General features: G+C 29.9%; 2 protein-coding genes across 2 annotated transcripts in view; both read left to right on the top strand.

The window, feature by feature from the left end:
• LOC149888523 (uncharacterized) overlaps nt 1–15,716 on the top strand; it is a 212,626-nt gene that overhangs the window by 167,850 nt on the left and 29,060 nt on the right. The gene's annotated exons all lie outside the window — the stretch shown is intronic.
• On the top strand, nt 8,301–9,514 carry LOC145188723 (sodium/bile acid cotransporter 7-like). Its single transcript, XM_090088023.1, has one exon. The coding sequence runs from the start codon at nt 8,370–8,372 to the stop codon at nt 9,378–9,380; it is 1,011 nt and encodes a 336-aa protein (XP_089944149.1). The 5' UTR covers nt 8,301–8,369; the 3' UTR covers nt 9,381–9,514.

The raw sequence follows: 15,716 nt of genomic DNA, 5'->3' as shown, positions 1-15,716 counted from the left end.
CATTGTACTTGCTTAAAAAAAATCATAAATTATAACAATATAGTAACTGCTATATTATTAAAAATATTATTATAATTTAGTAGTAGTATATAAAATGTGTATTACTATTATAATTATAATTATAATTTATTAGTAGTATATATAATTTAGTAGTAGTATATAAAATATAATTTAGTATTAGTATATAAAGTGAGTTTCTAATTCACTCGCTGTTAACACATAGCTATGTGTTAACAGCGAGTGAATTAGAAACTCACTTTGACAATTCACTTTTGATAATATAGGTATATACTTATAAAAAGAATAAAAAATTTAAACAAAAACTACTTAGAAGACTTAAGACCAAAAGTAATTTTTGTTTAAATTTTTTATACTTTTTATTAGTATTAAAAAATTTTATGACTATTAAAACTCATTAAGTTAATTTTTTTAATGCTAAATATTTGTCTAATTTGTTCTTGAAACTGTTTACATTTGTTGACTTGTGGCAATGTTGGGGTGTTAGCCAGGAATATATTTTATGATAAACAGAATATATCTATAATCCCGGTTCGAAGCCCTCATGTAACCCAAACTTCTAGCCCTAAATTGGGTGAGACATATTTTCAAAGTTATAACTTTTCAAAACTTTTTTATAAAATTAAACTTATAATTTTGCAATGAAAATAAAATTATAATATTTTTTCTTTTTTTGATAGAGAATTATCTCTAACTCAGATAAGACTAAATTTTTTTCGGGGAATCCTTATTGCAAAAATCTAGATCTTCCTATATTTATGAACAGTAATGTACTGAATGAGTCATCTACCCTTTGACTTCTAGGATCAAATCTTACTTCTGATCTTAACCATCTGCTAAGGTTGTATCTCTTTACCATGCTTGCTACTTTATTACTCCTGACTCTATTCTTTATCTCTGTAAATCTCTATTAGTTATAGTACCAAAAAAACATAGAACTTACATCAATGAGGACCTCAAAGGTATTATTAATTAGTATGATTAGTCAACAAAAAGTTCAATAACATTGTTGGTTTAACAATAAACACAGATTAATTACTACCTAGGTAGCAATAAATTTGTGTTTATTGCTGATAATAAAGTTAGATTAAGGTATAGTTAACTTTATTATCAATCTTAATTAATTAATATATTGTCAATATCATTATTCAATTTATTTTAGATAATATTACATATATGTTCAACATAAATATTACTTATTAATATGTTATCGTTCTAACTATATTATCAATCTAGATTTATTACTATATCAATCTTAATCATTCCACTAATACATCAAACTTTGCCATGTTTAAATTGACCAATTTGCTTGCTTAATCGTTTATCTTAAAATAAATAAGTTTTATGACAAATGCCCTGATGTTACTATGTAGCTTAACATGAGTGCAGTTTTTGCCCTCATGCTATGCACATTTTGTGACATAAGGGCAGATTCGTAAGATGAGAACATTCTGTGTAACTTAATATTGTTACACAGGCAAAATATTGTAACATGAGGGCAAAATTTGTAGCGCCAGAGCTAGGCAAATCGTAAAATGAGGCCAACTAAGATTACTACTACTACTACTACTACTACTACTACTACTACTACTACTACTACTACCACTACTACTACCACTACCACTACCACTACCACTACCACTACCACTACCACTACCACTACCACTACCACTACTGCTACTAAAAAAAAAAAAAGAGGTATTGAATTTTGGAAACTTTAAACCCATTGGGAATTCTACAGTATATTCGGTGCCATTTGGCTAATGATTGGGCTAGCTAACACCCTGAATATGTTCCATAAATTTTCTGTTTTGTTTATAAGGAATTTGTACCTTGGTATAAACTTGGTTTGTTCTCAGCTGTATTTTTTATTATTACCTCTGCATGTTTTGAACTTTGTTTGTTTGCTTATATTTTTGCTCTTTTTACTCAACAATTTTGCTTGTCCTGATTACTGTCACTTAATTTATATGATGTGAAGTTGTTCTCCATGTATAAAGCAATTCCAATAATTCCAATTTCCACCTTTTTGCCTGCCACAACTATTTTTATTTTATACTGTGGAACCTACTAACTATACAATTGATGAGTTGTTAAATCATGCTCTTTTTAGTTCATACAAAAGTTTAAATTCTCCTTATTTGTTGCCAAGTGATGTTGCATGTAAATATTGTGGTTGTTTATTGTATATGCAATGTATATGTGTGTGTATATATAAATATATATTATTATTATTATTTTTTTAGATGATTGACGGGCAGATGGGTATAGGTGGAAGCAAAATGGGTCCAGTAAAATTCCTCGGGCTTTGCCACTTTACACAAAGATCCATTTTGCCACAGTTGCACCAACAGGAATTTCAAATCAGAAAAGACACAACGATCAGAAAAGACACATACAAGATGACTCGTCCACTCTTCACATAAATAAATGATAAAGCAAAAAGAATTAAGTTAAAAACAACAACTGAGAAAAGACGTAAACATGAAGACTCATCAACCTGCCATATAAATAAATGAAAAGATATCGCAACTGGAAAACAAGCAAAAACTATAAAAGCTCAAAAAAAAGAAAGAATCTAGGAAGTTGGAGTTTTTGTTAGAAGAAGAGATTTAAAGAGGATTTTAAGAGAAAAGAATTTTTAAGAGATTTAAAGAGGATTTTTAAGAAGAGAAAGAATTTTGTGATAAGAAAGGTATTTTGATGAATAAGCAGTTTAATAAGCAGTTGAATAAAAGAATTTCAAGTAAGATTTTGTTTTTAAGCAATAAACATTCACTCTGGCCGATGACAACAGTAGGCGGATCACCTGATATAAATCGGCGGATCACGTTTTTTTTTTGTAGAACAATCATTGAACTTTACAGAGTTTCATTTAAACAATCAAAATATTAGGCGAATCACTTAATATAAATTGGCGGATCACTTTGTTTTTTGGTAGAACTATCATTAAGACTTATAGAGTTAGACTTAAGCAATCAAAATATTAGGCGTATCACTTCATAAAGTTTGGCGGATCACTTGATGTAAGTTGGCGGATCACCTTGTTTTTTTGTAAAACAATCGTTGAAATTAAAGGAGTTTGATTCAAATAATCATAATATTAGGCGGATCACTTGATATAAATTGGCGGATCACTTGATATAAGTTGGCGGATCACCTTGTGTTTTTGTAAAACAATCGTTAAAATTAAAGGAGTTTGATTCAAATAATCAAAATATTAGGCGGATCACTTGATATAAGTTGGCGGATCACGTTGTTTTTTTGTAAAACAATCGTTAAAATTAAAGGAGTTTGATTCAAACAATCATAATATTAGGCGGATCACTTGATATAAGTTGGCGGATCACGTTGTTTTTTTGTAAAACAATCGTTAAAATTAAAGGAGTTTGATTCAAATAATCAAACTATTAGGTGGATCACTTGATATAAGTTGGCGGATCACGTTGTTTTTTGAGTTCATAAAATTTATAAAATATTAAACTTTTTTTGTCGTTTAATAAAATTGTAATATGCAAATTCCTTCTAAACATTATATCGTTCGTGAATTTAAACTATATCCGAATCGTTTTTTTTTAATGAAATATAACTCGCTTTAGTAATGTTTAAATGATCCGCCCCGCCGTTTGTACCGTTTAAATGATCCGCCCCGCTGATCCGCTCCGCCCCGCCGTTTGTACCTACTCGTTCGCTCGTGTTCTAAAAGTCTAGAGAAGGTTCTTGCATACTTCCGCAACTTTGATCGGAATTTACATTTAAATATTATTAGAGTTTTCTTTAGATTTATCATTTCAGGTTTTTCAATACTTTCATAGTATAGACCCTCCAGTCTACAAAACTCACGTAGAAGAGCCTCGAGTAAGTTATCATGATTAATTCCTAACTCTTGAATTATAGGAACTAAATGTATTCTTTTCATGTTGAATGTAAGCAATGAACTATTTTAAGTTATTTTATACACAAGTTTTAATTTTAAAACATGCACTATGCCATCAAACGTTGCATATATTGGTTTTTGAGGTTTAATAATTAGCACCATCTGCATGAGCATGAGTTTTTTTACTAATTGGAACTAAATGTATAATTTGTGTAATGAATGAAAGCAATGAACTAATATTCGCTACTTTAAACGGCAAGTTTTAACTAAAAACGAAAAAAATAACACAAAAAAAACCGAAGTATTTGAAAGGTCTTATTTTAATTGGGGCAAGTTTGGGCAAATGATTTTTATTTTTTCTGCTTTCATATATACCTATTTATGGGAAAATATTAAAATTACCATGGAATCTAGTGGAATCGTTTAGTTTTTAAACTAAACTCATAATTAAACTAATTTAAAAAAAATCAATTTATGACACATTTTTGAGATCTCAGTAATGAAAAACTAAAAACAAAATTTATTGTCAAAAATGTTGTTAGTAGTTGCCAAACATTTTAAACATATGACTTCAAATTAAATTTTAAACTGTTTTTACCCATGTCAATCTTAAAAGAGTGACACAAAAGCTAGATTTTTTTGAACTAGTTTTCCGATAAATAAAATAAAATAAATAAGTTTTGGAAAAAGGCGTATAAAGTGGTGAAATCTTGAAAATTGTTCACAAAAAAGTTAATTATTGACTTTTAGTAGTATTTAGTAACATTATAATTAAATTAATTAATTTCCAGCAATACTTTTTTTATGGGGGGTCTTTTGCCGTTTTTTATGGATTTTGACTCATTGTGCGCCGCGCTGGTGAAAAGTTAAATTTTTAATTAGGTTTGCTTCGACCATAAATTATTCGACCTATCCTGGAACGGAATTAAATATTTATTTTCTATTTTTATTATGTTGTAGACGATTAGATCGTCGAATTTATGCTGTAAATGGTTCGACTCTTTACAAGTTCTACTTTTCTTTCTACTAAACATAATTTCTAATGTGGCACAGGACGCCATATAATAAAAACCACATTCGGTAATAAAAACTAAGTTTGAGACTAAGTTTTTACATTCTAATAAGGGGAAATCGAGACTTTTGGTTTACTCGTCAAATTAATCTGAAATGAGCAATAAAGTTGTACGATTTTTTCTTCTAAAATAAGAAACAGCAAATGTCTCAGACATGAAATTATGTCAAAATATGTGGACAGAAAAATGTTTCTGACATAATTTATGTCGGCAGAAAATGTCTCAGACATAAAATTATGTCAAAGTAAGTGGACAGAAAAATGTTTCTGACATAATTTATGTTGGCAGAAAATATCTCAGACATAAAATTATGTCAAAGTAAGTGGACAGAAAAATATTTCTGACATATTTTATGTCGGTAGAAAATGTCTCAGACATAAAGTTATGTCAACGTAAGTTGGCAGAAAATTATTTCGGACATATTTTATGTCGGCAGAAAATTTGTCTTGGACATATTGGACAGATAACAACTCTGGCTACAATAGTAAGAAAAGAAAAACTGATGACGAGAAAAGAATATTTAATGAAGATTGGACAGAAAAATTTGCATTTATTGAAAAAGAAAATAAAGCGATATGTTTAATTTGTAATAAAGAACTTGCTCACAACAAGTCAGGGAATATTAAACGCCACTATAAAACTAAACATATAAATTTTTCTAAGGAATATCCATTAAATTCAGATTACAGGAAAAATAAAATTGAATTACTCAAAACAATAATTAACAATCAAATGAATGCTTCATCTTTCAGTAAAAAATCAACTATTTCTACTGAAGCAAGTTTTGTTACAGCATGGAACATTACAAGAGTAAAACATTCTTACTCTGATGGAGAATTTGTAAAGCAAAATATTTCAGATGTCCTCTTAGTTTTAGATCCTAAAAATAGCAAAATCCAAAGGTTAATTTCACAGATTATCTCGACATTCAATTGAAAGAAGAATATCTGAGATAAGTGCTGATATTGAGCAGCAATTGTTGAATGACTTAAAAAACTGTGAAGCATTTAGTTTAGCTCTGGATGAATCAACAGATGTTCAAGATAAATCTCAAATGGCAGTATTTGTTAGGTATGTAACATCAGATGTAATTGTGAAAGAAGAATTACTAGATTTGGTTGAGCTAAAAGATACAACTCGTGGAGTTGATGTAAAGGAAGCTCTTGAAACAGTTCTACTTAAAGCCAATGCACCTATCAACAAATTTGTTAGTGTTGCTACAGATTGTGCACCAGCAATGGTTGGCAAACATGTTGGACTTATTGGTTTATTAAAAAGTGATACTAAGTATCCAGAGTTCATTCCAGTTCATTGTTTGATTCATCGAGAACATTTAGTAGCAAAACATTTTAATTTTTCAATCGTTCTAAAATCAATGACAGAAATTGTAAATTACATTCGATCAAATGCTAAAAATCACAGACAGTTTAAAAACTTTATTGATGAATTGGATCTTGCTGACGAACCAAATGACCTATCATTTTACTGTGCTGTACGGTGGCTTTCAAGTAGTGATGCTTTTTATAAGTTCGTAGAATTATTAGAACCAATTAAATCTTTTTTGATTGAAAAGAAAAAGACTTTTGAAATTCTTGATGATAAGAACTTTTTGGAAGATCTTTTGTTTTTGACTGATATAATGCAACATTTACAAAGTCTAAATTTATATCTTCAGGGAAAAGAAAAAATTATATCTGATCTTGCTAAGACTATTTTTAGTTTTCAAAAAAAAATTACCCTTTTTCAGAGAGATCTTACTTTAAAAACCTTTAACCATTTTCCTCAAATGAAGAAGATGATTATTTCTAATCCTTCAATTCAGTATGATGACCATAAGATTGAATCATACAGGGAAAAATTACAGAATTTACTAGAAGACTTTCAAAAAACGTTTATAGATTTGCATGCACTTAAATCATCTTTAGGATTTAAAATAAATCCTTTTTTAATTGATATTATTGGTGATGATCAAACATAGTTGAAGAAGTATCTCAATTTGAAACAGAACTATTAGATCTCCAAGAAGATCAAAATCTTCTGATGCTGCATAAAACACTAACTTTATCGGAATTTTGGAAGATAGTGCCTGAGGTTAAGTATCCCCTACTGAAAAAGATTACCATAAAGTTTATTTCAATTTTTGGTTCAACATACACATGTGAATCTTTATTTTCCACTATGAAATTTGTCAAATCAAAGTATCGTGCAAATCTAACCACTGAGCATTTGTCAGAATTACTTAGAACAGCAACTACAAGCTTAAAGCCAGATTTTAAGAGACTTACCAGTAAAGTTCAGAATCTTAGTGCCTGATTGGAAAATTCATAACTTTGTAATTTTGTTACTTTTTTAAAAACTTATGACGTGAATATGCTTCTTAAAACAATTCTATAACTAGTTTTTCTTGTGTGAGAGTAAAAGGGAATCAGATTTTTATTTAACTTGATTGAAATGAGTTTTTCGAAACACTCAAGATAATTTGAAATTCTTACATTTAAAGTAAAGTTTTTGCCTTTGAAAAAAAAAAAAATTTAGACATAAAAACTAGTTGTAAACAAAATTTGTACACAAAAAGTTTTTTAGAAAAAGTCCTCTAGAAAGATTTATTTCTTTTCATAAACATTTAAGTTTAACTTTATGGAGTATTTTACAGCACTTATTTTCCCACCAGTTTCTAATTTTTTTGTAAGGCAAAATATCTTTAAAAAAAGAATGCAGAAAATTTTTCTTAACAAATTATTTAATGCGGCTCTTCGGTTCACGTAAGTATTTGAATGCGGCTCTCGTGCCAAAAAGTCTGGCCATCCCTGATTTATATGATTTGCTTAGGATATGCCAATGAGTTTACATAATAAGTATCGTGTAAATATTTCTAGTTTATTTAAAAACGTACTTGACTTTTTCTGGCTTTTTTGTATAGTGGTTTGGCTTTTTTATTATGGTAAAACCTAGCAAAGCTGATTAAATACCAGAGTAAATTTATATATATATATATATATATATATATATATATATATATATATATATATATATATATATATATATATATTTACTATATATATATATATATATATATATATATAGAGTAAATATATATATATATATATATATATATATATATATATATATATATATATATATATATATATATATATATATATATATATATATATATATATATATATATATGGATTTGAAACAAAAACAATTGTTACCTCAATGCAAATGGGTTTTAAATAATAGAATTTAGTTCGATCAAATGTTAAAATGGATATCAACTCCTATCACTTAAGACAGTGTTAAAGTTAAAATTTATGCTAACTTTTTCCTTAATGATGTTTTAAGTAAAGTTCAAGTTACATTCCTAAGTGATATATTTTTAGAAGTTTATATAAATAAAAATGTCATTTCTGGAAAGATTGCTAAAGAACTGGTTTTTAATAGGCATTGTTGTATTCATTTTTGTGGCTTACCAGATGCCGTGGATTGGAGTAAATAATGGACCCTTATATCCACAGTTTACAATTAAATATCTGGCAGTCATTGTTATCTTCTTTATTAGTGGATTGTCTTTAAGACCTGATGACCTTAGTTCAGCTTTCTTCAATTACAAAATTCATTTGTTCATTCAACTTTTTACTTTCATGTTTATTCCAATTTTCATATGTTTAATTGTTGTATGTCTGAAGTCAATGACAAATATAAATGAGTATCTACTTCGTGGAATTCTTGTTATGAGCTGTATGCCACCTCCTGTTTCCTCAGCTGTTATTATTACTAAAGCTATAGATGGAAATGAAGCAAGTGCTGTTTTTAACTCTGTTCTTGGAAGTTTTCTTGGAATTTTTATAACTCCAGTCATACTTTTTATATTGGTGGGAGTCTCAGGCCCAATACCTATGATGACAATTGTTATGCAACTTACTATCACTGTAATTATTCCTCTTGTTGTTGGTCAAGTAATGCGAAGTAATGTTAAAATGTTGCTTGAAAGAAAAAAACCTCTATTAAGTGCTATTGGAAGCTTCATGTTATTGATGATTATTTTTTGTGCATTTTGTGACACTTTTTCAAGTAATATGAAAGAAGTTGGATATTATGAAATATTGTTTGTGTTATTTTTTATTGTACTCATGCAACTTGTCTTGCTGCGTTTAATTTTCCAAATGACCAAAAAGTTAAATTTTGTGAAAGAAGATATTGTTGCAGTCATGTTTTGTTCAACGCATAAGTCTCTAACTTTGGGAATTCCTATTTTAAAGATAATTTATATGAATGATCCTTTTCTTCCTTTTGTTTGCATACCTCTTCTAATTTATCATCCTTGCCAAATTTTATTGGGAGGAATTTTAGTACCGTATATGAAGCATTGGCTCTACAGAAAGAAGTTCTATATTGCATGTGGTGTTTAAGAGTAGTTAAAATTGTAGTTTATTGGTTAAATGTGTAAAAGATCTTTGTAAAAATAAGTTATTTGTTTAGTTGTTAACACTAATGTGCATAGACATGTAGATATGATTTTTTCCATATCAATAATGTACTTAAATATTGTTGTTTTATTGTTTAATCTAAATCTATGCAGTCAGAGTTCATCAATAATAAAAGCTCTTTAGACTTTAAATGGAATCTTGTTGAATTCTGCAAGAACAAATGATTGTAATGTTCCAATCAGAACAGAATGAGTTTCAGGCATTTTCTCTAATGTCTATATCTAAAAAATATATTCAAAAGTTTTTTATTATTAAGGTTTGAATGAGAGAAACTTCTGGAAATAGTTATTAGTGAATTTAAAATTGAAATATCTAATTAACAGGAAAAAATTTTTCTGGTTAAATATTTTGATTTTGAAATCATGTGGATATTATTTTGCTGCTAATAAAGTTAGAATCTTTTCTAAATAGGAAATTGCAAATCCGTATTGCTAACTTCTTTGCAGCTCTATATATGCTACTTTTTACCTGCAAATTTTCTAAAAAACTACTTAGCAGTAAAAAAAAAAAACAAAATTGATAATCGAAGTTTTTTAACTTAATTAAAGTTATCTACTGGACTGTAAAGTTGAATTAATTTAAGTTTGAATACTCTAATTGTATTTAACACTCTTAATCGTTTTGATCGAGGCTACAAAGTTATATTCAATTATGTGCATTAATGTTCCTAAAAAAGATGCTTGCCTACTTATGTCCTATCGGTTTCAGAAAATTGAAATCCCAGCTTTCACTAAATAATTTTATTGAAGTAAGGGTATCGATCTATTGTGATGAAGTTGTGTAATATCATTTGTAGGGTAAGAGCTACTGTAATTGTAATTGTAAAAATTAAATACAATTACACATTACAATTCAATAACATTTTATTATAATATTACAGAAACAATAAAAAAATTTATTTTGGTATTGTATTGCTGTGATGAAAAAAAAATACAAAAAGTATTGTTTTTTTTTTTTTTCTAACAATACAATAAAAATTCGAGAACTATTGTATTGTATTGTTTTAATGAAATAAATTCACAATAACTATTGCATTGTTTTGATGAAAACAATTGCAATAACTATTGTAGTGTATTACTTGACATTAAAGTAGAAAAGCTAACGTATTTTTTACGGATTAGCAATATATTGCAAATTTTATTTTTTACATATTTAGATTTCGCATCACCTATCTTGTTATGTATTTCTAAGCTCTAAATGGCCGCAAAATATTGCCTGTCTGATGATAGCCTTACTATTTAAAGTTGCCCAATTTACCATTCTGGCACCCCTTCCCCCTCCCATTATGTTTCAGTAAAATAGAATCAATAATTAAATATTAGTTGTACCCTATTTCAAGGGTACAAGGGTATATTGTAGGCAACTGGACTATTAAATCATTTATTAAATTTTGACAACAAAACAATTTTTTTTATTACAATAACAATATATTGTTATTGTATTACAAAGACGAATTATAATACAATATTTATTGTTATTGTATTACAGAATTACAATAGTTATAAATCACAAGTATTGTTATTGTTTCTAAATTAAGTTAATGCAATAACAATAATTATTGTTACTGTTATTGTTTTCATTACAATTACAATAGTCCTAACCCTAGTCATTTCGTCTATTGACAAGTAAAACTCACTAAGTGACGTTGCAGCTAATTTGAGATAATCAAGTTTTAGTTTACTTTATTAAAATTCCATTTGTCGAGATTGTGATCCCAGCAAGCACACAACATTGAAATAACGTTGATCGACGTTGATCAACGTTATTTCAACGTTGTTTCAGCGTTGTGTGCTTGCTGGGATATCTCTAGATAAAATACTACTGTTTCGGATTGATTTACTTTTAGGACGCATTAAAACACGGCATAAAACTTATGAACAAATGAACTCTAACAATCTTTAGCGAGCTTTTTTGCTCTTTCGTTGGCTTTTTGTTTCGTCAACTTTTACTCCGCTTTAACAGTAAAGTTTTACTATAATTATAAAAATGTTACAAGATATTTTAAATTGATTCATGTATATATTTGTCAAATGCAACACTAGCCCGTCTTTTTCGTTTTAAAAACAGTTTTTTGGATGTTTGTTTAATAATACAGTTGGTGTAAAAATAATACTCAATGTTGAAAATTAAAAAATCTTTTATTAATATTTGATGATAAAGCAATTTAGGTTGAAAAGCAAAGATTCAGATTATATTTTGAAAAGAATTTGTAGAAGTTGTTGTTCAGATAAGAAAAATTATAATTTCCATGATTTTAAGTAAATTTTGTTGGTACATAATGATATCCAGTTTTCACAAAGTTCTGATAGATGGTGATTAGATGGATTTCCATTTGATAAGATTAAAAAAAAAGCGAGGCAAATAAGTTCGACATTTCCCACAAAAATAAGAAGTACTCTTTGATTGGAGCCTTATAGTGGGAAGCATAATCTGAGAGTGGGGTGAAAAGAACACTGAAAATCTCTTATTCGACTAATAAATTATAGCTATTTCAATTTAAAAAAAAAAATTGTTTCACTTTACTCTATCCATTCTTGTAAACCATACATAGCCTTTGTACAAAGGCCTAGTTTTAGATGTCAAAGTTTAAACGCAGTTAAATTTTTATTAAACAAAGTTCATAGCTCAAATCAAGCGTTTTCAGATTTGTGAGCTATTCGTGATTACTTTTTTTGTCTTTTATAACCATAAGCTTCAGAAATGCATATTTATAATGGGTTTACTATGAGAAGTATAGTGAAACAAATTTGTAACAAGTGTCGTATTACTTGTATACGACGTAATGAAATTTATTTTTTATTTATAAGAAAGCGTGCTAGAGCAGTCTTTATTCTTTGTAAAAGAGAGAAAAGTAACAAAATGCTCGTTTTTATATAACAACTAAAAGGAAGCGTGAGAGGCTTGAATGACTGTGCGATTGTGCGCAACAATACGTCCTTGTTAAAATACAGTAGTTATCAAAGAAGAGCTTTACTTTCATTGATACTGTAACATTTCTAATTTATTTTGTGGAAAGCATTTTCCTCTTTGTTTATCTTTGTAAAGTAAAATTACTATTTTTTAAAGATCCATATGCGCGCTATAAAAGGTCTGCGCGCGCTCAGCAAATACACACGTCAAACTAGTATGCGTTCTTATATTAAAATAATGAAAATATAGTTTAGGTAAAGAATGCAAAATTTTTTTCAGGCTTCTAGCTCACGTTTGAACATTTACGTATCCGTTATATGTGCATTTAGTGCAGACAAAAATAGCTTTAATTTGGTGAAAAAAAAACACCCTTCTTTGATGTATGCACAGTTGATATTTTTGGGGATAGTGCCCTTCTAGCTAACCCGACAAAGCCACCTATATGGGGTGATAGTGAACACATGTAGATGTCCAGAAATATGAGTTTTGAAATTCATCTATTACGTCCGAGAAAAAAAAAAACAATTTTAAAAATGCTAAAAAACTGTGGCCACAAAATCATTTAGAGCCCCAGAATTTCCTTGTAAAATTGGCAAATCAATTTTCAATGAAAATGACCAACTGAGGGGTCCATTTTGCATTTTTTGCTACTCTGAGCACCAATCAATATAAAAAATTATATATCCTATTGAAAAATATCAAAAAATTGCAACTTTTTAAGTCAGTTTTTAGATTTTCATAAAATAGGCAATTTTCGTGTACATTTTCTATGCATTAGTATAGGTTCAAAATAGAAAAGCAATAAGTAACCATGGCTTTTTTTGCATGAAAAACTAAAAAATAAAATTAGATTGTAAAATATAATGGAATGCATGTACACATAACACAAATTGGGGGGTTTTGCCCGATAAGTTAATTTTAAGGGTTCCTCTTCATGCACCTTGGGGCTTTAGTAAAGGTTCAAAGCTGAAAAAAACTTTTAGATGCAATAAAACTTGAATTTTAATCAAGTAAGTCACCTAAAAGTGTCGAAATGAAGAGTTGAAAAAAACTCAAATATTTGAGGTGAAAGCTTTTAACTCAAAAATTTTATTTTCTTCTTAAATTGATAACTTAACAATTTACTCTCAATCACAACTTAGGTTTTTTTTCTTGATTCAAGAAACACCTACTTTCTAATTTAATTAAACTGTTCTAAAATAAGCTGCACAATTTTAGAATTATAAAATGTGGCATTTTTGGCAAAGACTATTAAAGGTGCTTGCTGTTGTAGTCCACAAGGCAGTTTCTAAGTCTAAGAGCGTATTCTAGATGAGTTGGGAGTCGTTTTTATTGTTGCCAATGATGACAAAAGTCTTGACGAGCTGCTTCAACTACCTGTTCGCTGTAAATTCCAAGTGGTGACATGTAGCGGTTCACAAAGTCTTTGATGTGGTGAAATACCATATGGATCTTGGGTGTAACACTAGCATTCGGGATAGCAAGGTATGAGTCTTGAAATTGTTGGATTTTGTCCAAAAAGTCATCCTCAAGGTCTGATCCAAAGCAGCTTTTCACTACAGCATCAAACTTCCTGAGCGCTTCGATGAATCCAAAAACTTGGAAAGCCAACTCAGCTTCTGCTAACTGTTGAAGCCTATCCACATTCCGAAGAAGTTTGCGACAATCGTTTCCTTCAAACATGCCTCCATGATAGGGGCTCAGTTTCATGTTAAGAGAAGTTGGCCATTTTTCGGAATTGGGCCATGCACTTTTCATCTTCTGAAAAATGTGGTTAACAACTCCAAGCAAAAGATGCAATTCTGGTGGAGGCAAAATGTCCAGAATGAGAGTATCATCGGCTCCACTGAGGATAGGTGGATGGACAATATTGCTGGTGTGTTTTGCCTTGGCAAGAATGCTCCCTGCACTCAAGAAGCTTTTATAGCTCTCTCTGAGTGACCCAAGTGTTCTCAAGACTCCAGCCTTCTCTAGATTTGTTAAATCAATGCTACACCAAGAGCAAGGGTGAGAGTTTGAGTGAGCATGAAACCCACAGAGAATGCTGGCCAGTTTCAAGTCACAAGCAACAATGGCCTTCACTCTATCGACTTGAATGAGCAACAAAATTCGGCGGACATTCTCATAAGTCTCGGGAAGCTCTTCTGCAACTGCCACAAGCATCTGGCGCTTTACACCCTTATCTTTTGCAAGCCTGTCAGTCAAGAGACGCTTTTGAGGTGGGGACTCTTTTCTGGTTCTGTCGATGACTCCCAAACAAAACTTCAGAAATTCCTTGCCACCATCGATTCCAATTTTTAGATGTGCTGATTGTGCCGATAAGGTCAGTGATGTTTTTACAGTGGGCAACAGTGTGATCTGAACCAGTTTCACCTTTTGCATCAGAAGCCTTTATATTTGAGTGGGTAAAAAAATCACTCAGTTTTCAACCAGCAGCCAGAAAATGTTTGTTGAAATTCGGCTCAACAAGCTTTGTGCCTGAAGTCTGGTTTACTACTATTGCCAATTTCATCATTCCCACATTAGATAAACCTGTGTTGAGCTGAACATTGACCATGTCTTGTGTCTTCAAAGCAGGAGAGATGGTTTTTGGTATATCTCCACTTGGCCCTGTAATTAAAAATTGGCTTATGAAAAATTTTTCCAATTACTAAATTATTGAGGAGAAAAATGCTTCTTGAATAAAAATATTTGTCGTGTCAGAGTAACATTACTTGAGGTATTCATTGTTAAATGAGTCACAGGAAGAGGTGGTTCTCCAGATGGTTTTGATAGCCTTACAGTGCCTTTTGGTGAAGCTGTTTAGCTTGCAATTACCTTTGCAGCAATCTGTTCTGCAACTTTCTCATCTTGAGCAGCTAGCCCTTTAAGGTTTTCACGAAGTGTGGATTTGTGTGGAAAGCCTTTCCCGATGGGATTCAGACAATCGTTGCATCGCATAGTGGGCCCTTTCTCATCAACTCGAGAAACATATAGCGGATGTTTCTCATTCAGCTTTAGACGCCCAATCCTGCAGATGAGACAGTCAGAGTTTTTGTCACAAGTTTCCAATCTGACACGGATAGACTTGAAGTCATACAGTGATGGTAGAACAACATCTCTTAGTTGTGCAAATGGAAAGAATTAAAAAAAAAAAAAAAACAGGCAAAAGTTTGTAGACTTATAAGTCAAAATATAATTGATGTTATTGACAATTTATGCAATTGAAACGAATCGAAACTTTACCTGTATGCAGAAATATGGACGGTCACAAAAGTAAGGTTGAACCTTTTATTTGGAGATTGGTCTAAAATTTACACAATGCTTTGTCACAAAATTTAAAATAACTTAATTTCAGAGCTTTAAAGT

This window comes from Hydra viridissima, unplaced genomic scaffold (genome assembly GCF_058129835.1).
Source record: "Hydra viridissima isolate aposymbiotic clone 2 unplaced genomic scaffold, HvirCarnegie_v1 scaffold_5, whole genome shotgun sequence".
Lineage (NCBI taxonomy): Eukaryota > Metazoa > Cnidaria > Hydrozoa > Anthoathecata > Hydridae > Hydra > Hydra viridissima.
Note: the sequence above shows the minus strand (reverse complement) of the source record. Positions and strands in the feature narration are given on the sequence as shown.

Bases quoted from the DNA above. Each gene is read 5' to 3' on its own strand.
- LOC145188723 (XM_090088023.1), top strand. From the start codon at position 8,370: ATGTCATTTCTGGAAAGATTGCTAAAGAACTGGTTTTTAATAGGCATT.